Raw genomic sequence first — 21,614 nt, 5'->3', positions numbered from 1 at the left:
CGGGGGTCGGCGGGCGGGCCGGAGGTGGACAGGGAGGGTAGCGGCGATGCATCCACGGCGCGCGCCAGCCGCGGGTCTCGAGCTAAGCGGGGGTCTGCGGGGCGGGACGGGGGGTTGGGAGGCGGAGCCTTCTGGAAACGCGGGTCGCTCGGAGCGACTTCGGGTTTCTGAGGCGCTTGGGTCTGCTGACGCAGAGTCTTCAGGATGGAGGTGACGCTGCCGCCGCCGTCCTCATCCTCGCTGGAGTACCAGTTCCCCGAATCGCCTGCAGAGAAAATCAAATCCATAAAATCAAAGTTAAAGTCGCAGAAAACAGAACAAAGTTTGGTTTTAGATCAAAGTCCTGGAGTGGAGATGTAAGAATCCAGTCCAGTGGGGTTTCTGTCACTCCCACATTTTCACTAGAATGTTTTGTAAATTGAGGGTTGGGCAAAACAACCAAAAAATAAAATATCTGATTTTTTCACATTGATTGAAATTTCCAATTTTAAGCATCCTTTCTACACCCTTTTACTTTTGTTTTTAATAATTCCAAAAACCAAAAAAAGGAAAGGAAAATGTTTCAAAACACAAAGTAAAATTCAAAAATCAAAATGAAGTGTTAACACAGGAAACTAAGATTAAACATCACTGATTGGATGACGACATTTGTCCATTATTTTGACAGTTATTTAACATTATTTATTTATTTATTTTTTCAAAATAAATTTTTTTGGGCTTTTAGCTTCATAATTGTTTCATTTTTCAAAAAGCAAAATGTATTTAGCTACACTTGTGTTCTTTTTCCTTCAGGTTTCTAAACTTTTTAAAGAAAAGGAAAACACATTTTCAAAAATATAAAACATATTCGGCATCTTGTCATTAAAAATCTATGGGTTTTTAGTTTGATGGATCGTCTTGTCGACCCGTTTTTTTCCCAGTACCTTCCAGGTCTTTGCTCCTCTCGGCCCCGCCCTCCGCCATCCTGCGGGCCCGCTCCTCCTCCTGCTGCTTCTGCTGGATCCTCATGAACAGGACGCGCTGCGTGGGAGGCAGGAAGTCCGGCACGGAGATGCCTCCCGGGCCGGCCGAGGCGCCGTTGGCGGAGGCGTCTTGGCCGCTGGGCCCGCACGTTCCCGCGTCGTCGGTAAAACTCTGGAAGTTTTCTCCTGTTGAGGAGGTGAAAGGTCAGAGGTCGCTGCTGCTTCAGCCATCATTTCTGCTCAGACTCCCCTCCTCACCTTCTTGCCCCGCTCCTTCCATCTTCATGCCCTCGTTGTAGAAGTTGTTGTAGAAGTTCCCCCCTCCCTGGTGGGGGCCCGGAGGCGCCGCGCCCCCGCGTGGAGGACCTGGCCCCATGCTGGGGGGGCCTTGGTTCTGTACGTCAGGAGACATCATGCCTGCAGGAGCAGGGAAGCGGTTGGGGGCGGCACCAGGAGCCCCCTGGGGTCCAGCTGGTGCGGTTGGGGCCTGAGCGCCACTGGGAGACTGGCTTCTGAAACAAAGGGGGGGTTATGATTTCCTTCTTACACCTCGGTTAAAACATTCGGGCTCTTCCGGGTCTGGTACCTGACGGCGAGTTTCTGGGCCAGCTGACCCGTCGGCTGGACTTTGATGTCGAACAGCGAAGGAATCTTCTTCCCCCCGCAGCTCTCCCCCCCACCCGGGGGAGGGGGACCCATGTGGGGAGGGGGCCCAGCAGGGTTTGGGGGCGGCCCCCCCTGGAATGGGCCGCCATCGGGACATGGAATGGGCGGCCCGGCACTGGGGTTTGGGATGGGAGGGGGCACAGAGATCGGGGGACCTTTGGTCACCATGGGAACCTGGTTAGGTCCAGGATGACAGCCAAAGTCGCCGGGCCCCACGTAGTCCCCCATCCCGGGGCCGGTGTCCATGGGAATGGGTCGAGGAGGCGTCGGGAGGAGGCCGACTCCAGGGGGGGGCTTAGGGAGGGGGTTGATGCCCTGCTTCTTCAGCTCCTCCACCTCCTTCTCGTCTTCGGCTCCGGCCTCGGCGTCCTCCGCCAGCATCTGCAAGAACACGGTTAGAAACCGACGCTGCAGCCACCCCTCCCCCCCGCCACCCCGCTTCAGGGGGCTCACCTTGTCCAGCAGCTCCTGGGTGTCGTCGTTGAGCGCCTCGTGGGAGAACATGCACTCGTCTCCGTTCACACAGTTGCCGGTGGTGTGGAACAGCTTACAGGGGAACTCGCGTGAGGAGAACGTTAAGGAACCTGAACGTTTGCAGCGTCCGGCAGGAAACTGTGGCTCCGCTCACAGAAAGGATATCGTGCATGTAGGGACAGTGGTCGGCCCGGGCGCAGAAGCCCGTGATGTAGAACTTGCACAGCTCCTTCTTCTTGGGCAGCTCCACGTCGTGGCTGAAGTTGCAGTGGTCCCCCTGGTGGTGGAAATGGAAAAACTCATCTTTCAGCTCCTTACCGAGCAGAACTTCTGCAACAAAGATCTGACTTGGTTCTTTTTTTATGGAACCAGCAACCCCCCACATTCACAGATCACAATAATAAACCAAATGCTTTTATTTTGACAAGAATAAAGAACTTTTATGGACATTTTGACAGATTTTCTGTTATTGTGTGAATGTTTTTATGGTTTGTTGGTTGTAAACAAGCTTTATGGTTTAATACCAAATTTTGCCAAATATTTAAGCTTATTTTCTTCTTGTAGTTTTTATTTTAATGTCTTGTTATCAAAGCTTTTCCATCTAAAAGTGCTTTAAAAAGGCAAAACAACCTGATAAATACAGAGAAAGACAAAGATTTTCTTCGCCTCCCAGTTTAGATTTCAAGCTTTTTTCTTTTACAAAAACATTTTTGTCACTTTGTAACCAGAGTGACCAAGTAAGATTATCTGATCTTAAATCCAATTTCTGCTTCTTTGATTTGATATTTGAACATGAAACAAGTGAAATGTGATTTCTTTCTGTCAGTTTGAACACAAATCTTTGTAAAGAGAAAAACAAAGATGAGCTTTTTAGAACAGTGACGGCGTCTGCAGAGGCTTCACTGCGTCTTCGTTGCTTTTAAAATTTAAAGAATTTCTTCTTTAAATACTTTTATTTTGGTTTCAACACTTCAACACTTCTAATCAGAAGCTTCTTGTCTGTGGTTGTATTTCTTTTTCCTGCTGATCTTTGAATCTTTGAAGCAGAAACATCCAATCTTGTGACGTTTGAGTGTAAAGTAAACTTGAGACGTGATTGGATCAGAGGTCCATTCTTTATAAAAAAAAAAAAATTCCTTAAAGAAAAGCAATTATAAGGATTTCCATAAACTACGACTCCTCTTAAGTCAGAAGTTGTGAAAGAAATCTATGCCATGGAAAAACTGACCTGTCTCTTCAAAATAAAGGTCATCTTCTTTTAAAACACTGAAAAAAAAATTTATCAAAGGAGCGCTTCAGCTTTTCTATTAGTTTCATTTAAGTTGTGCCTCATATTTTGGTTATTTTTTTAAGTGTTTTTCTTATAAATTTTATTATTCTGTTTGCAGTGCACTGTCAGAAAAATGTAAATAAAGCTCATAGATAAAAGATGATTTATGAAGAACTTGATACAGAATAAAAGACAAACTAACATCTTTAAAATTTGTAAAGCTAAAAATAAAGAATGTTCTCGTTGTAGCTGGAGCTACACAAACACACAGATCAGATGTGAGTCCTCTCACCCAGGTGCATCTGCCCTCGATGTAGTACTTGCAGATGGCTTTTCCTTTCTTGTCCTGATGTTTGTCATTCTGATTCCTCCTCCCACCTCCTGGCCCGTCACCTCCGTCGTTCTGAACAAAAGCAAAGGGGGCGGTGACTGCCTGACCGGCGGCGGCGTGCGTCTGCAGACGATCAGATCCTCCAGAGGACTCACCCCGTTGTCCATGTCTCCGTTGTCGTCGTCGTGGCCCATATCTCCCCTCCCTCTGCCTCTGTTGCGACCTTTTCCTCCTCGGATCAGACCCCGCCCTCCTTTACCTCGGCCCCGCCCACGAGGGCCTTTCCCACCTGGAGAGCAGACCAGCGGTCAGCGTGGAAGCAGGACGCAGAGATCACTAGGAAGCGCCAGAACAAGACACCAACCTCTGCCTCTGGGCTTCTTGTAGTGACCGATGTCTTTGCAGTAGTCGTCGTAATCGTCGTCTCCCATGTTGTCGTAGTCGTCGTCTCCGTACTGCAGGAGCAGAAAAAAAAATCACAAACTTTCTACTGGATTGCAAACAAACATGAGCAGATCTTTCCACGGGAATCGAACCAGATCGAATAATTTATTTTCCTGATAAGAAGAAAGTCTTTCAGGAGCCAAACGTCGACTATAAAGACTTCACAAAAGAAGCATCAGATAAAGGAGTAAATATGGGATGTAAATATGGAAAACAAACAGTTAATACCTTTGCTTAAATATAAAACGCATAAAAACAAACCCAAAAAATAAAGAAATGAAAAAATGATTAATTTATGCCATTCAATTATATTACTGGATTTGAATTCACAACGCCACAAGGTCACTGAGCTTTGACTCAAACACTGTTGGAATCAGGCTGTGAAGGTGTTTTCTCATTTTCGGAACCATTGACTGTTTATGAGAGCTGGACTGAGTTACCACACCACCTCACATTCCAAACAGGAAGTGGCTCCAAGAAGCTAAAATCCCGTAAACTTCTATCGATTAAGAGACAAACAGTTGTTACTCAGTCATTTTATTGGTCATAATAACCATTCTTGCTCTGAAACCTTTTTTAACATGTTCTCACTAATCCTTACTTTTTTCATAATATTGTTTCAAGTTATTGAAGTTATAAACTGACCAATCAGGTGCCTCAATAAAAGCATGTGGTCTCACGCCCAACGTTGATTGACAGAGTTGGTGTAGACCAGCTTCAAGTGGTAGGGGTGTGGCCTTCCAACAAGCTCACTCCTGATTGGTGAGAGTGGTTGCCATAGAAACGCTGACTCACACCAGCTCAGACTAACAGCTGCTCACTGACGTCGTCATGCTCCAACATGGCGGCGTCCGTATCAGGAAAAGATGGCCACTGAATTGACTTCATGTGGTTGGAGCCAGAAATAAACCATTTGTTCTTCACTGGTTTCCAGGTCTCAGATACAGTCAATGATCAGAGTTAACTTCCTTTTGTCTTTTTTGTTTATTTAATAAATGTTTTGAACCAAACTGTCTCACCTCCATGTCGTCTCGGTAACCGTCTCCATCATCGTCTCCGCCCATCTTCCCTCCTCCCATCCGGCCTCCTCGTCCTCGGCCTCCTCCCCGGCCCCTCCTCCCTCCCCTCAACGCTCCGCGGCCCCTCAGACTCCTCATTCGGCCCCTCCCTCCTGCAGGAGACAGACGTGGTCGGGTTCAGACACTCCCTGATGGCGGCGCACGTAGTTTCCTGCATCAAACTCCAGAGAACCTGCAGACAAACCTCGACTGCCGCGTCCGCCGCCTTCCTTGGCCTTGCGGTACTGGTTCAGCTCTTTGGTGAAGTCGTCGTAGTCTTCCTCGCCCATGTCTTCGTCTTCTTCTCCCTCGTAGTTGTCGTCCTCGTAGTCATCATAGCCGCCGTAGCTCTGTTTCTCCATCTTCCCGTAGCCGCCTTTCTTGGAGCCGCTGTATCCTCCATGAGACTGAAGATCAAAGTTCTTAACATTCAAAGAACTCAGAGGCTGTAAATGAGGAGAACAGGCATGGACTCACGGGGGGCGGGTATGGCGGGCTGTACTCTCGATACTTCCTCTTCTCGGCAGGACTGTAATCTGATTCGTCGCTGAAGTCCGAGTGGTCATCGTCTGATGATGCGTGACGCTGAGGAAAGAGGCAAACGTTAAAGTTCTGAGAAAGCTCCAGGACCTCCAAAGAAGGAGGAGTTCCTACTTTGTGTTTGGATTTGCGTTTCTTCTTGGCCCTCCTCTTCTCCCGTTCCCGCTCTCTTTCCTTCTTCCGCTTCCTCTTACGGCGGTGCGACCGCTCGTCGTCCGAGCCGCTGCTGGGGTGTCTTTCTTTGCTCCGCCGCGTCCGCTCCGCCGTCCCCTCGCCTCCCGCCTCAGCGGCTCCTCCTCCGTCCTCGCCGCCATCTCCAGCTGCCGTAGACGCACCTCCTCCTACCTCCTCCTCAGCGTCTCCCCCGTCATCCTCCAGCTCCCCCTCCTCCAGCTCTCCATCTTCTGGTCTGTTGGTGAAAAACACATTTGTTTATTTCAGAACTTTCAGAACAAAAGGAAATCAAAGCAGAAAATGGGGAGGAGTTTGGTCAAATTCACCAGAAGAGTAAATTTGATTTAAAAAATGTACTGGTGGAATTAAAAAGAAATGCTTTTAAAGTAATGTGTTTTATTTAGCCAAATAAACAGATTTTCTGTTTGTTTTTCATCTTTCTAATCATTTTCAAACTGTTACAAACATTTTGTATCCACTAATGATGAAGAAATCTTATTTCAAAGATGGAAACATGAAAGTGAATCTAAAACCAAGAGGATTCTGAAACTTTCAGCTCCAGTAAACTGACAGGAAAAACGAGCCAAACAGCTGCTGGAACAAAACCAGTAAAACCCAGCAGGGATTAAGATGAGAGCTATGGGGACCTCTTCCAAGACCTGGTTCCAAGTTGAACCTGTTGACTGTATATGAGAACGGGACTGAATGAGTGTGACGTCACCCGTAGAAAATTGTTTACTTCTGGCTCCAACCAAATGAAGTCGATTCTGTCGCCATTTTCTCAGGATACAGACGCCGCCACTGGTTCATAATATTGTAGTAAGAAAAGATCTGACTTTATGTTGGGTTAAGGCTCAGAATTCTCAGCAGATTTGTTTTGATCAACATGAAATGTGGACAAAATGACAGAAATCTGGACGTTAGCGGCAGGAGCCGTTTGCTGTCAAACTGAGATAAACATCTGTTCATCTGTTTAAACGTCGGGTGTGTAGCTCCAGTTCTGGTTCAATCATCCTACTTTTTAATGTTTTCATATGAATTAAAAACTTCAAACTTTTATTTCAGTTTGGAAACTGATCCTTGTGATTGGAAAATCACCTTTAAGCTCTATAATCAATGAGCAAATTACTGTTTAGAGCCACACGACTAATTCTCTTCACTCTGAGGATTCTGGTCAAAATTAAGTCAATACATAAAATGTTTTCATTAAATGAAAAACATCAGAAATATTTAAAAGTTTCGTTGCTTAGGTTTAGGTTGTTTGGAAACAGAATTTATGCTGTAAACATAAAATAACATATTTAGTAAATAAAGTAAGTTTGTGAATATGTTGTTGACAAATAATGATGCATTAAAAAGCTAATAAAAATGAAAATAACATGTTTACAGCAGATTTGTATGTTTTACATCGCTAAAGGCTTTCTCTTCTGAAAGTAAAGAATTCTGCTGGATATACGACTATTAAAATATCTATTTTAAAAGCTCACACTGAGAATAAAAATGTTTTGTCTGCAGTTTTGGGAGTCTAAGGCTGTCTGACAGGACTTTTAGTATTTGAACATCAAAATGTCAACAGAAAAACCTGCAGAGATGTTCAGAATGAAGCAAAACTCACAAGAGAAACCAGTTTAAACTGAAGACTTAATGCACAGAATATTTCAGATCTGCATGAACTCAACAACTTATACACCTCAAAAAGATGACAGAAGTCTGTAATAGTCAACATCAATATAACTTCAACTTGAGTGACAAAATGTAAACAACAAATCCAGGATTTATTTGTATAATGGAGCAGAAAATAAAGTTTATCTCCTGCAAAAAGCTAGATTGTAAGAAGCTCATCTATCTTCCACTGGTAACCTGTGTTAGTATCACCTGTTTGATCTGGTTATCAGTATAAAAGAAACCTGTCCACACCCTTAAACAGTCTGTCTGCAACCACTCCACCATGACCAAAGAGCTGTCAAAGGACACCCAGGACAAGGTTATAGATCTGAACCAGACAGTGAATCTACAATAAACAAGCAGCTTGGAGAGAATAGATCAACTGTTGGATCAATTATTAGAAACTGGATGATAAACAAGATCACTGACAATCTCCCTCTACTTGGAGTTCCATGAAAGATCTCATCTGGTAGAACAAACGATCAAGAAAACAACGAGGAAAGAGCTCAGAACTACATAGAATCGACTGGTCTGTGACCTGAAGAAAGCTGGGACCACAGTAACAACGGTTACCATAGTGACACACCCTGTCATCCTTAAGCCAGTACATGTCCAGACCCATCTACAGTTCTCCAGAGACCAGCTGGATGATCCAGACGAGGACTGGGAGACGGTCATGTGGTCAGATGGAACCAACATGGAATTCGTTGATATCAACGCCACTGTGTGTTTGGAGTAGGAAGAATGCTGACACCCACTGTGAAGCATGGGGGTGGAAACAACATACTATGGGGCTGCTTTACTCCAAAGGTGACATAATGACTGATCTACCTTAAGGGAAAGATGAATAGGGAGAGTTTTGGGATCAAAACAGTGAGAGGATTGAGGATGAAAAGTGGCTGGATCTTCCAACAGGACAATGATCCCAAACAGATCGCCATGGCAACAAAGGTGCATCCATGTCAAGAGCATTTTAAGGATCTGGAGTGCTCTAGCTAGATCCTGGACCTCAGTCCAATACGGAGTCTGTTTAAAAGTTTGTGTCACCCCAAAACATCACAGCTCTAGAGGAGATCTGCATGAGAGACTGGACCAAAGTAGCAGCTAAACCTGATGAAGATCTAAAAGAAATCTTTGACCAACCAGGGTTACATTATAAGCATTGAGGTGAACTTTTGTGATGGACTAATTACTTATTTTCAGCACCATTTAACAAATACATTTTTTAAAGTTTCACTACGACTATCTTTTGATCTATTTTAAAAGTGTTCCCCTTCTCGTCATGCATCTTGTTAAACATTCTCCCAGTATCTTACAGCCCCTCTCAACCCCAACTTAACATTAGTGGTGAAACAAAAACGCTGAGCAATAACGGAGCTAACCGGTCATGAAATCTTGAGCAAGTTCAGACGAGGAAAACAAAGACAAACATTGATCTATTTGTCTACAAGGGGATGCATCAGAATGGAGCAGAGCAGAGAGATTATGGCCGGCCCACTGTATTTTCTACATCACAAATAAGCTTTTTTCAAACAGCATTTTGTCACTTCTAATTGAGAAAATAAATACTCAGAAAATCAATTTTAACTTAATAGTTTTCATATATGTCTTCCATCAGCAGAAAATGCATCAAGAAAATATCAAAAACACCATTTTCATTGAAGTGGGTCTTTAAAAACCAAACCATGTGATTTCTTGGATTTTGTATTTACATTTATGTCTCTCACAGTTTGTTTCTATCACAGATTTGTAACTTGCAAAATCATTGATAAACGCTTTTCCCTCGCCTGTATGAGACAGTAATAAATCCTTAATATTTTTGACTGGTAAAAAGGCCATCTCCTAATGCAGACTGAAACGAGAAAAAGCTCAATATGATTCAATAAAATCCACTGAAAGACAGGTTCTGTCCCTGTTCTCAGATGGAACCAAACACTGTGTGAACGCCGCACACCTCACACTGACACCAGAAGCAGCAACTCTGACCCATTTCACACACTTCACCTGCAGAAACCACTAAAAACCCACAAATCAGACGTGTAAAACTTTGAGTCCTCAAAGCAGAAGGTCAGGAGACCGGACCATCCAGCAGAACCTGAGGAGCGTCCTGTTCCTTCATCCCGACACACAGCCCTGTCACTGCAGGGGGGGGGGGCTTTCTATGACAGCATGGGGATTTGGCTGCATTACAGATTGAAGTGAATGGGGAGGAGGGAGGCAAATGCTAAACACACATCACCTGCTGCCAACAGTCTGGGGGCAAACAAAGACATTTAGGAACCTTTGAAAACACAAACTCTCTGACTCCACACAAGCTGAGAAGACCCCCTACACAACAAAAGACAACAAGTGACCTCTAGGGTCTTGCCAGGCCTTCACCATGCACACAATCACCTGAGTCCACAGCGCCTGGAACTCTGAAAGCAGAGGGCCATGATGAAAATGGGGAATACTCACTGTGACACGATTTCTTCCCATTTTGGACTCAAACCCTCAGAAAAAAAATATATCCCTAACCTTTAAGGGGCATTAGTGGGGGGGATGGGGGCTTTTGAACGTGGGGTATATTTTTACCACTTGTTGAAAACTTTTTTTTTTTGGTGTTTGGCTTAAAACACTTTAGGGATGCTTTGCAGACGTTTGGGACTTTTACTTGACCCAGTTTGAACTGTGAATAAGAGGTGGTCGTTAATCTAAAATACATAACAGATTAAAATGAACAGTAAACATATTAGACAAATAACATAAAAAAATTATAACTTACGGTTTTAACGAGCTACTTCTCGCCTGGAGCGACATTTCATGTTAAAGCATTTTAAAAATGCGTAGTTACGACGGCTAGCTTCTTCTTTCAACAGAGGAAGTCATTTTATTGCACATTAGCTTCAATAAAATCGATAATTAGAATAATAAAAAAATGCTTAAAAATGTAAAATCGCCGTAATAACTCGGTAATGCGTCGAACATTTAAAATTTCAAATCGACGTAATTCGCCACTAGCTTAGCTTTTGTTCTGTAGCTCTTTTAGCTAGGTTAGCTTGCTAGCCATAGCCGTCAAGCTAATATTAGCCCGCTGTCTTTAAAATGACAACGACGTTTCAAATTTAGTTTTTAAAACATTAACGTCGCTAAAAATATAACTCGTAAATTGAGCTAACGTTAGTTAGCATTTTTTCGATTAAAAATCCGATTCTTTGTCGTGGTGGAAATGTGAAGAAAGCCCGTAATTTTGGTCAAATCTTCAGTCTTTTTTTCCTTAAAAAAGTCGCTTCGGTCGTTTGATCGACGATCGTGAAAATGTAAATAAAATGCGGGGAATGAGCGTTATTCCTTGTTCTTTTGGCCTCCCAGTTGTCGCACCAACATGGCCGTTGTCTTTACCTCTGTGCTCGTTTTCCAGTTTAATCCCTTTGACAAAAATTCAAAACAAAAAATAAAAAAAGAACCCCCGGGCTTTTGTGTAAAAGCACAGGACAAATAAATAATTTCATTTAAATATGATTGTAGAATTACTCGACCTTTCGTCAGTCAGGAGACTGTTGTGTTCGTGGTAGGTAGTTGGGGAGTTTGGATGGACAGTCATGCTTTCCACAGCCATTTCCTCTAGCTACATTGAGGTGCAAAAAATTACAACTCGACACGAGAATCTACTGGCTTATGCGTCACTTCACTAGGATCTACTTGTTTTGTTGTAGGAAGAGACTCAGTTCATAGTAGGCAACTCTCCACAACAGTTGTAAGAGGAATATGCTGAAATTGAATCCTGACGTTCTCCGTCCTACTGTAGCGACGTGAAATGACGACTGATAATCTTAAAATGGCCGGCCGTCTTCTCCAAAGAAATAAGGGGCGGAACCTTCCGATCCGAAGATCGTGACGCTGGCAAGTCACGAAAATTGCCGAAAGACGAGGCCATGCTGTTCGCTTGGCCCGGAGAAATGTCTTGCAGGCTCAAATGAAAGCTAATTTCGCGGAGGACTAAAAAAGAGAACACGTTTTTAACAAAGCACATTTAAAGACATAATGTTATCACAAAGTAAAAATTGAAAATGATTATATTAAGTAAAAATAATACAGCCAGACTGGGGGTGGTTTTAAATGCTAAGGAGCACATAAGGAATTGACCCAGTCTGTTGAAAACTGTGTTTTAATATGTTCTTGTGGCGTTTTTTCATGATAATACAGGACATTTTGAAAGAAATAAAAAAAATAATTACTGCCATTCACTAAGAAAAAGTTATTTGTCTCCATGTAAAATAAATCTATTGTTCCAGAGAGTAACAGAATACTGGTAAGTTGTTAACATTGAAATCTGCTTTGAGAAGAAATTTCAGCCCTTCCATTTAATTAAAGGAACACAGAACCAGAACCATTTCTTCTTACCTTTAACCACATTTTGTTGCTAACTAACAATCAGCATTTTGTTAAATACAATCAACATGGTTGGTATGATTTAAAATGTGCAGATGAGCATTTTTAGCATTAAAACTAAGAGCCAAATGCAAACTTTAAACGTTTACATGAAATTATCAAAAAAATTAGAGCCTTTTGGGCAAAAATTATCATTCAAAAATGATATTTTTTAAATGTAAATATTTAAGCTAAATTATGTTTTTTTTCAATATCATTAATATGTTTTGGAGTGTGCTAAAACTAAGAAACATAAGAAAAGATAATATTTAAAGTAGTTTTTTTTAACACATGTTTTGATCCGTGAAATAGAGTTAAATAGTTTTATGTGAAGATGCAACTAATTAGTTCACCTCTGTATCACAGTTAGCACGGCAGAGACAAGAATACAAACATCCTTTTTAATAGAGGTTTCCTTAAAGCCAACACTGAGGGAGAAATAACCCACGGTCTGTTCTGAAAGGCACACAAAGAGAGAAAGAGCGAAAGAAAAATCCGTTTAAATGAATAGAGACATCAAAGGAGCTCGGATCAGTTTAGTTGAACAGATTTATCAGTAAAAAATATATAATATAAAACCTTTTTTGTTTCGGAAATCAAGCAATTCAAATTTTTAAAAGACATTATTTCAACAAAGGTTATAAAATTAAAAATAATAAACATTGTGATAATATATAAAATGAAAAATGTGAAAAAAGAGTTTAAAAAAATAAAAAATAAACCAAGCACAAAGGATTTTATTTAGAAAGTAACCCATTGTTTGCTTAAATGACGTCATAAACAGGCGACCACTCAGCGGGACTGTCGGCGCGTTTGAATCGAGCTGCTTCGCTGCTTCAGAAAAAAAGCCAATAATCTCCAAAAGTGAAGCTTCTCCTTCGAAACAAACCCATCGACATGATCGAAAAGGAGGACCCGATTATCAGTGAGGAAGAAGCGGCGCAGTATGACCGGCAGATCCGCCTGTGGGGGCTGGATGCCCAGAAGAGGTCGGTTAGCTTAGCTAGCTCCGGATGCTAACGGCTGCTGCATTTCCCTGCACAAACGAGCGCAGGAGTTTCAGTGCAAAAGGAGCCTAAACGTCCTAAGAAACCAAAATGAAAAGAGTGCAGACAGTAGAAACGACCTTTCAAAATGTGTTAAGATATTATTGAAGTTTAAATGGTGATTATTTGTTAAAATTCATTCAAAAAACGTTAAATTCATGAAGAGAAAAAAGGATGATTTTCTCTGAACTCCCTGCAGATCCGCTTCTTTACCTCCACGATGACAAACTCAATCTCTTCTTAAAAACTTCTAATCATTTTCTCAATTGTATTTATTTCGACCCATGTTTTCCAATGGAAGTCCTGAAGTTCTGTTCCTGCTCTGAACTAAAATAGCAATGTTGCATTCTTTGATTCGTCAAAGGTGTATCCAGATGAAGAACTTTTTTCTCTCCCTTTGTTCTTCTGATCCTCTGATAGTTTTTGCAAAGTTACTGAGCGGCTCATTAAAAAAAAAATCTTCCTCAAGTTTCACCTCACACTGGTTTGTGACCTCTTTTCCTCTGAAACTCCTCACGCCTCCTTTCAGTAGTGTCTTGTTTGTGGCGCCTGCAGGTTGCGAGGGTCCCGTGTTCTCCTGGCAGGTCTGGGTGGTCTCGGCGCCGAGGTGGCCAAGAACCTGATCCTGGCTGGAGTTAAAGGTCTCACTCTGCTGGATCATGAACAGGTAAACACAAACACACCTGAAGCTGGGAGGTGAATGAGGAGCTTTCGTTTAGCTGCTTTTCCACTAAATATGTCCCTGGTATTAAATGTTACAGTAAAATCAATAATTTTATTTTATGGGTTTGGTTTTCATCCCAGATGAATTCATTTTCTGTTTCTTTAAGGTGACAGAGGAGTCATGTCGAGCTCAGTTTTTGGTTCCGGTGTCTGCTCGGGGTCAGAACCGAGCCCAGGCCTCGCTGGAGCGAGCCCAGAACCTCAACCCCATGGTGGAGGTGCACGCCGACCCGGGGCGGGTCGAGGACAAACCGGACGACTTCTTTCTGGACTTTGATGCTGTGAGTGGAAAAAGTTGATGACAGTTTTTCTGGAAGGAGAAATGTTGAGGAACCATCCAGTGAGTTTACATCAACATTTAAGATTTACTCTCTACTTAAAAAAAGTAAGAATTCAGTTTTGAAGATAAATTGTAATGCCAGATTTGACCACTAGATGGTGCCTAAAACCCATAGGCAGCGGATGCATAAATAAGTTAAATCAAATATGTTTAGTGTTTTCATTTTTTTATTTATATTTTGATTATCAGTCTGATTAAATTTAAAAAAATGTTTTTAAAATTCCCTCTTTAGATTTCCATTTTTTAAAATGTATTTTCTTAATTTGATTTATTGGTTTATTCCAATCATTGATTTGTACACAATATAACAAAATTACAAAAACGTATCAAATTAATTACAGAAATAATTAAATGCATTGATTAAAAAAGTAAATAAATTAAGACAAATGAACATAAATGTCACATTAGATTAACTCAAGTAAAGTTTGATTTATTGCTTGAAAAGATGTGAACTGTTTTTATAGTAAACATTTTGAAGATTTATTTAACATTTGATTAACACTACTGTTCAAAAGTTTGCGGTTACTTAGAAATGTTCCTATTTTTGAAAGAAAAACACTTTTTATGAAGATAACTTTAAGCTAATCAGAGATAAACTCTATAAAGTATTAATGGGGTACATGATTAAAAAATGACTATTCTAGGTGCAAATGTCTGTTTTTTGGTGCATTATCTACCTAGATGACTGAAGGTACATTTCCAGCAACCATCACTCTGAAAATGGGGGATTCGTTGAATGAGATTTTTTTTTTAAAGTAATTATTTTTAACTGTTTCAATGTCTTAACTCTATTTTCTATTTATTATGCAACTTATTTGGTAAATAAGGGTAACAAATTTGTGTGAGTTTTGCAGCTGCATCAGTGCATCAGTGAGAAACTTCAAAGGAAAATTTCTCTCACATTTACTGTGAGAGAGCGCGGGACAGAAGCTTGAACGAGGCGGATGACTGAGGAAAATAAAGGAGATTGGTTTCATTTTGAAACTTTTCCAATTTCTGGTTTTGGTCTGATGATGGGTGGAAGGACGAGCGTTTGAGCTGCAGCGCGGCGTGTTACCGCAGGATTCCTGAACAAAGGCCGCTCTTTGTTTCAGCTGCAGACCTGCTGGTCCTGCAAACAGAACCTTTGAAGACGACAGACCGGCTTCAGTTTTTACAGCCGCTGGCGTTTAAACACTTTGACAACAGAAAACGGCGCTTTGTGTCTTTGTGTCTGAGCTGCTGACGGTCCGGCTCCCCGAGTGGGAGATAAGTGGGGGTCAGGAGGAGGGAGAGTGCTGCTGGAGAGGGAGGATGGGAGTGGAGGTGGGAACGCAGCTTCAGAGCTGAAGATGAAAGGTGGGAAACAGAGGGGGGTCTGTCTATCTGTCTGTGGAGCTCTCCTCGCTGCCGTGCACGTGCCTGTGCACGGCTCAGCAGGAGCACAGAGGCGGATGAAAGGGGAGCCGTTGGAGTTCTGCTGCAGTCGGATGCGTGAGTCCTAATGACTGCAAACGGTCCGTTTTTGCCTCCTCGTCCCGTTCAGACACATCAGAGCTTCAGCTGCTTCACGCCGTCGTTCTGCTGTTTGAAACGTCGGTTTGGCCTCCAGAAACCGTCGTGGAGCGTCTTCACAGTCGATGTGTTTGTCCCACATCAACTTTCCTAAATTTAAATTCACACTGCACCCTCAGGGGTGGACTAATCCTGTCTTTTATTATTTTATTTGCTAATGAGGTTCCTGTTTTAAGATGTCAACTAGAAATTCACAGCTATGGATCCTCCGAACAAGAACTTGCTAAATGTTCTTAACCCATTGTGTTCACACTGAACAAGTTTGGAACACTAAGGGGGAGGAGTCACTTAGTCCGGTGCACATATACAGTCAATACACAGTGGACTTTACTCCGCCCATCTCAACAGAATTTCCAAAACATGAAGCACCCGCATCCAGTTTGATTAGGTCCGCCCACCTGTCAATCAGCCAATCAGCTTTGCTTATCATTTTCATACAGACTTTAAGAACACTCACATCGGTGAGGAAATATGCTTTACATTTAATGTTTAAATCAAGATTAAAATAAAAATAAAAATGTTTCATTGAAGCAGTTCAGTCTTTATCATTGAGGCATTTTAATGAATAAAAATCTAAAGATTCAATGAGTATAGATTTAGTTTACAGCTAAATATTTACATTTAATTCACAAAAATAGATATTTCTAGATAAACTAAAGTTATGAGCAAAACTGGTCAAATCAAATAGATGGTAAAAATTGAGTAAATGTAGTTTCTTTGGTTTCTTTCCATCTTGCTGAGCCTTCGGTTTGGTTTGGACGCGGCGTTCTGAACTGTTATGTTGTGCAGGAATGGAAACAGTAACCCTCCGTCTCCTTATCGCAGGGCAGTAAAACATTCAAATGATCAACAAACATTGACCCCGTCTGGCTGCCGTACGCTCGGCCACAGAAGCTTATCAGCCCGTCGTCATAAACTGTAACGGCATTTGGATCGGCTGCAGAGACTCTGGTCGACTGCAGACCAGCTGCTCTTTGAGTCTTTATTGTTCCTCGCTGACGTGACGGATCTATCAGATCCATCAAAACCGGTTTGGATCTTCAGCAGAAGAAAAAGCTGCAGCGCTGCTGCAGCTTTTTCTTCTGCTGAAGATCCAAACAGGTTTTGCATTTCCTCTGAGATCTAAATATCAGGCAAACGAAGTGGTGGACAGTTAGAGCTTTAATCTCCAGATAAGCTCCACCTAAACACTAGAATGATGATGGAGATCTTAGTTTTTCTGGCTTTTGAAAATGTGTTTTTGAGGCCATTAAACCTAAATTCTACCCAACAAAGTGATCAAAATGACCAAAAAAATTATCCGTTTCTGTTAAGAAGGAAATATTTTATTTAAAAAAATACACACGGATCCTAAAATGAACAAAAAAACATTTTTCACATTTCCTATGTTGCTGTTTTCTTCATACATACCAAACATTTGGGTCCAGATAAGTTCAACGAGTCACCACTAGGGGGCTTCGTTACCTTTTTATAACCATATTGGTTTTATCAGATGTTTACAACAGAGGATTAGGACCATTTACAAACAAGAAAAACTATTTTTTTAAATTACAAGTCTTAAATTTATGAGACAAAAGTCGTAACTGTTAAACTACGAGAGTAGTCCAATACTATTTTTTTCTCTAAAATTTACCACTTTAATTTAATCCCATAGTATTTATTTTTTTCCCTTGAAATATTTCGAGAAAAAAGTAGTTTTATCTTTTAAACTTTGAACTTTAATCTGAAAATATTTATTTTTCGTCCTGTGGCCACAATCTCTGAAATGTACGAAAAAAAGTCATAAATTCACAAGTTGTTATCTTGTAAATGCATAAATTTAACCTTGTAATATTTCTTCTTTTCCTGTGGTCCCAATCTCGAAAATTTACAAAGAAAATGATTTATACATTTACATTTTTTTCTCATAAATGTACAATTTAATGTCATATTTCTTTTTCCTTGTGGTCATAGTCTTGGCAATTCACGAGAAAAAAAGTAATAAATTTAGAGTTTTATCTCGTAAATTTGTAACTTTAACCTCATAATATTTCTTTTATTTTCTGTGGTTCTAATCTCTAATGTTTACGAGGAAAGAAGTTATTAATTTACAAGTTTTTTTCCTTGTAAACTTACAACTTTATGTTGGTAATCCACTGGATAATCTTTAAAATTAATACCACAGGAGAAAAAAGTTACATTACAATAAAAAAATGTACATTTATGATTTTTTTCTCGTAAATTTATGACTTTAATATTGTAATGTAACTTTTTTCCCCTGTGATTTTAATTTTAAAGATTTGTGAGGAAAAAAAAGTAATAAATGTACAAGTGTCATAAATTTATGACTTTAATTTCGAAATGTTACATTTTCTTTTGTCATCTTGATTCTCCGTTCTAGATGTTAAAAACAACGAATTTTTTCGTTTTTCATTGTGTTTTAGTTGATGATGCGTACAGATATGGGCGTGGTCTCTTTATTGACAGATGTCCATCAAATCTTTGCTTCTGTTTCTATGGGAATGAGTCACATGACCACAGACTTCTTGTCTTTTTATTGACTGATGTCGTTTTCAAACTAACACTTTGTTAAATCATTTCATCAAACATCCACCTGATTATCATATTAAATAAAGTTATTAGTAAATATGTCAAAAAAATTTAGAAAATTTTTACTTTTTTTATTTCATTTGAAATGTTTCCGTTAACTAAAATGTGACTTTAAGAGTTTTTTTCTGTTCCAAATAATTCAAACGTTAGTCGTCAAAAGAATTGATTAAATAAAAGTCTTAAATATTTTCCTGCGCTTGTGGGCGGATTTAAAGAAAACATTTTTCTGCTTCCTGTCACTTTATTTTGAAGGCCAGACTCTAACGAGCTCCCTCATTATTTTTCCCTCAGGTGTGTCTGACAGGTTGCTCCAGAGACCTGATGGTTCGGGTCGACCAGCTCTGTTCTCAGCACAAGATCAAGGTTTTCTGCGGCGATGTGTACGGTTACTACGGTTACATGTTCTGCAACCTGGGCCAGGAGTACAGCTACGTGGAGTGAGTGGGCGGGCTGTTTGCAGACGCCGTTTACGTTCGTTATGCTGCTTCTCCAGATTTAAAAGCTGATGTTCTAGAGGTTCAGAACACTAATGCAGATTCTTAAGTATTCTAAAATGAGAATATTTCCATATATGTTACATAAAATCAACAGTTTTTAGGCATTTTTGTGCAATAAAATTTGCACGTTTTTTTTAAGTTAAAGATAAAAATCAGTGGAGATGATTGAAAAGTTTGGTCAGTATGTGGTATTGTTTAGTTTTTTACTCGGGTGTTTCTGTGAAAACCTTTTCTTCAGGGAGAAACCTAAAGTGGTGAAACCTTCAGGAGATTCCAGCGATGGTCCAGGAGCAAAGAAAGCCAAAGTGGATCCCAACGAGACCACTATGGTCAAGAAGGTAGAGCATCCAGGCTGAGTCTGTTTTTGATGAAAACCCCTGACAGATCTTTGAGTGAAGCCTCTTCTGAAACTCTCTGTCCCTCCAGACTGCCAGTTTCTGTCCTCTGAAGGAGGCTCTGGAGGTGGACTGGACCACCGAGAAGGCCAAAGCGGCTCTGAAGAAAACCCCGCTGGACTACTTCCTGCTTCAAGGTACGTGGAGGTCATTCCCTTTAGGTTTGGTCTGTGTTCAGATTTTTGTTTAGAACTAACTCTTGTAAACAAAACCATGTGACTAAAGATCTCTTCAGTCATTAGCCAGGAATTACGAGGGCGGGACAAAGCGACGAGAGAAAAAAATAATAGAAGTCCTCCGCTTCGCAATGTGGTGGAATTAAATCAAAAGGTTTAATGGTTTCCTGTAGGTCAGGGGTCTGCAACCTCTAACACCAAAGGAGTCATTTGGTCCAGTTTCTGACGGACCAGAACCCAGCGGAGCCCCCAAATCCTACTTTATCTTTTTATGTGGACATTCATTTAGAAAATGTAGCTTTCAAATATTTACAGTAACTGAATTTTAAAAAGTGTGATATTTTTCTATAAATAACAACTTTAACATCTTTACTTTTGACAGCAGCAAATATGAGATCCTTTCAAGTTAAAATACACTCTGTATCAAATAAGATCCTCCTGCTGCAAAGTGAGCTTCAATCCGGAAGTCGGATCTCCTTTTTTATATCAAACAGTTCATAATGAGGGTGGTTTTATTCATATGAGCTCTAATAGTAAATAAAGAGTTAGTTTACATGTTTGTTATTTTAGATTTTTGAATACTTTACTGATTTTTCCTAAAGTTTTCGATGGTGAGTCAAAAACGTTTTTCCTGTTGAACAAATATAAGATAAAATCCACAAATGTTCTTTATTCTCATTGTAAATCCTAGAAGGACCGAAGTATTAAGTTTAAAGTTTTTAATCTTGTTTGTAAAAAGCAGCTGTTGTGTATTTTTTTTACCCATCATGCCTTTTTGCACGCTCCTTATGTTTTCAATAGATTTTTTTAAAGGTGAAACAGAAGGTTGAAACTGAGAAAGTGTAGGATGGATTTCTCAACATCACTGAAACTCTATACTGTGAAAATGCAAAAAAAAAAAAAAAGTTCCAGAAGAATGCAAGTTTTGTCCTCATTAAATTTAAAGAATTTTTAAAGAATTGCTCAAACGTTTAGTTTCTGAAGGATCTAACAGAGACGAACCGATTTTTTGTTCCTTTGCTGCACTAAAAGCATAAGAAGTCCCGTTAGTGGAGCTCTTTGTTCCATGTTGGACTTGTTTTTCTGGTTGTGGGTCCATCCTGACGCCACACTGGAGTTTCCATGACAGGCTGTCCATGGTCGGTCATGTGCACTGAGCGTGGCGTGAAGCCGCCTGCACACCTCTGCTGCGTGACAACAGGCGGCGAGGAGCAGAGCGCCACCAGGAAGCTCAGATTCCAACCAGCTTTCTATAAAATGGACGGAAACCTGATTATCTGACTCAGTAATGTCACTTTTCTTTCAAAATGCAGGATTTTTAAAATCGTTTTTTATCTTTTTTTTAATGTAATTTTTCCTCAATTTTCTGACGTTTCTTTTACTTGATTTGTTCTGTTTGGGGGTTTTAGCCACTAAATAGGACAAAAAAACATCACAAGTTGCTCACATTTCATCATTTCTATTAGTAAAAAAAAAGTCAACAACATCATAACTCTTTACAAATGTTTCCTCTGAAGAACAGAAATGAATGAAATGCGTGGAGGACATGAGCATCACCAGTTACCCTCGTCCTGCTTCTGCTGGCTCGTGGTGCGTTCAAGTGCTGCTGATCACAGTCGTTTCCATGGAAAGCAGAGGAGTGGTGGGATTGATTCTGAAATTACAAACATGAAAAATGCCGCTACAAGTGTTTGTAGCGGCAGTGAGGCGCGGTTTTCGGGTGTGAGGATCTGTGAGCTACCGGAACAGTCCCGCCCACATCTCGGAGGTGAATTTCTAATGAATCCCTGCCGCTCTGCAGAAACTACACAACAAAAATATAAATGAAATCATCATCTTGATGTGGCACACCTGTGAGGTGGGATGGATCATCTCAGAAAGCAGAAGTGCTCACTATCACACATTTGTAAATAATGTTTGAGAGAAACGGTAATATTGTGTATCTGGAATAAATTTGAGATCTTTAAGTCCGTCTCATGACAAGTGAAGCAAAAACAAAAGTGTCGTTTTAGCGCTTTAGCTCTATTTTTACCTTCTTTTGGTTTTGGAAACTCTTAAAAGTTGAAGCAATTAACGTAATTCCAGCGGAGAAACGCAGCTCTGCACAGCTGAAGTGTGGATGTAATCACTGTCAATATCAGCTCAGTGGTCTTGTGGTAGAGTGTCCGCCCTGAGACTGGAAGGTCGTGAGTTCAAGTCACGGCCGAGTCACACCAAAGACTCTAAAAATGGGACCCAGTGTCTTCCTGATTGACACTCTTGCCTTTTTTTTTTGTACCGGATTTGCACCAATATGCAAT

General features: G+C 40.8%; 2 protein-coding genes across 2 annotated transcripts in view; one reads left to right on the top strand and one right to left on the bottom strand.

Moving 5' to 3' along the window:
* Positions 1–11,452, bottom strand: zc3h4 (zinc finger CCCH-type containing 4; the record flags this gene model as incomplete). The annotated part of the gene is given in 14 exon segments (XM_024277606.2): positions 1–265; positions 924–1,148; positions 1,221–1,474; positions 1,549–2,009; positions 2,082–2,191; positions 2,268–2,379; positions 3,665–3,775; positions 3,859–3,992; positions 4,068–4,158; positions 5,167–5,318; positions 5,411–5,612; positions 5,683–5,790; positions 5,860–6,154; positions 11,103–11,452. Coding segments are annotated over 14 exon segments (2,600 nt in total), but the record flags the coding sequence as incomplete, so codon positions are not given.
* Positions 11,453–12,446: 994 nt separating this feature from the next.
* sae1 (SUMO1 activating enzyme subunit 1) overlaps positions 12,447–21,614 on the top strand; it is a 14,585-nt gene continuing 5,417 nt past the window's right edge. Inside the window, exons 1-6 of the mRNA XM_024277684.2 lie at positions 12,447–12,983; positions 13,596–13,707; positions 13,871–14,044; positions 18,538–18,683; positions 18,982–19,081; positions 19,170–19,275. Coding sequence (XP_024133452.1) covers positions 12,892–12,983; positions 13,596–13,707; positions 13,871–14,044; positions 18,538–18,683; positions 18,982–19,081; positions 19,170–19,275 — 730 coding nt within the window. The 5' untranslated portion in view covers positions 12,447–12,891. The remainder of the gene's footprint in view (positions 12,984–13,595; positions 13,708–13,870; positions 14,045–18,537; positions 18,684–18,981; positions 19,082–19,169; positions 19,276–21,614) is intronic.

This window comes from Oryzias melastigma, linkage group LG13, assembly GCF_002922805.2.
Source record: "Oryzias melastigma strain HK-1 linkage group LG13, ASM292280v2, whole genome shotgun sequence".
In the NCBI taxonomy this organism is placed as follows: domain Eukaryota; kingdom Metazoa; phylum Chordata; class Actinopteri; order Beloniformes; family Adrianichthyidae; genus Oryzias; species Oryzias melastigma.
This window is presented reverse-complemented; position numbering and strand designations above follow the sequence as displayed.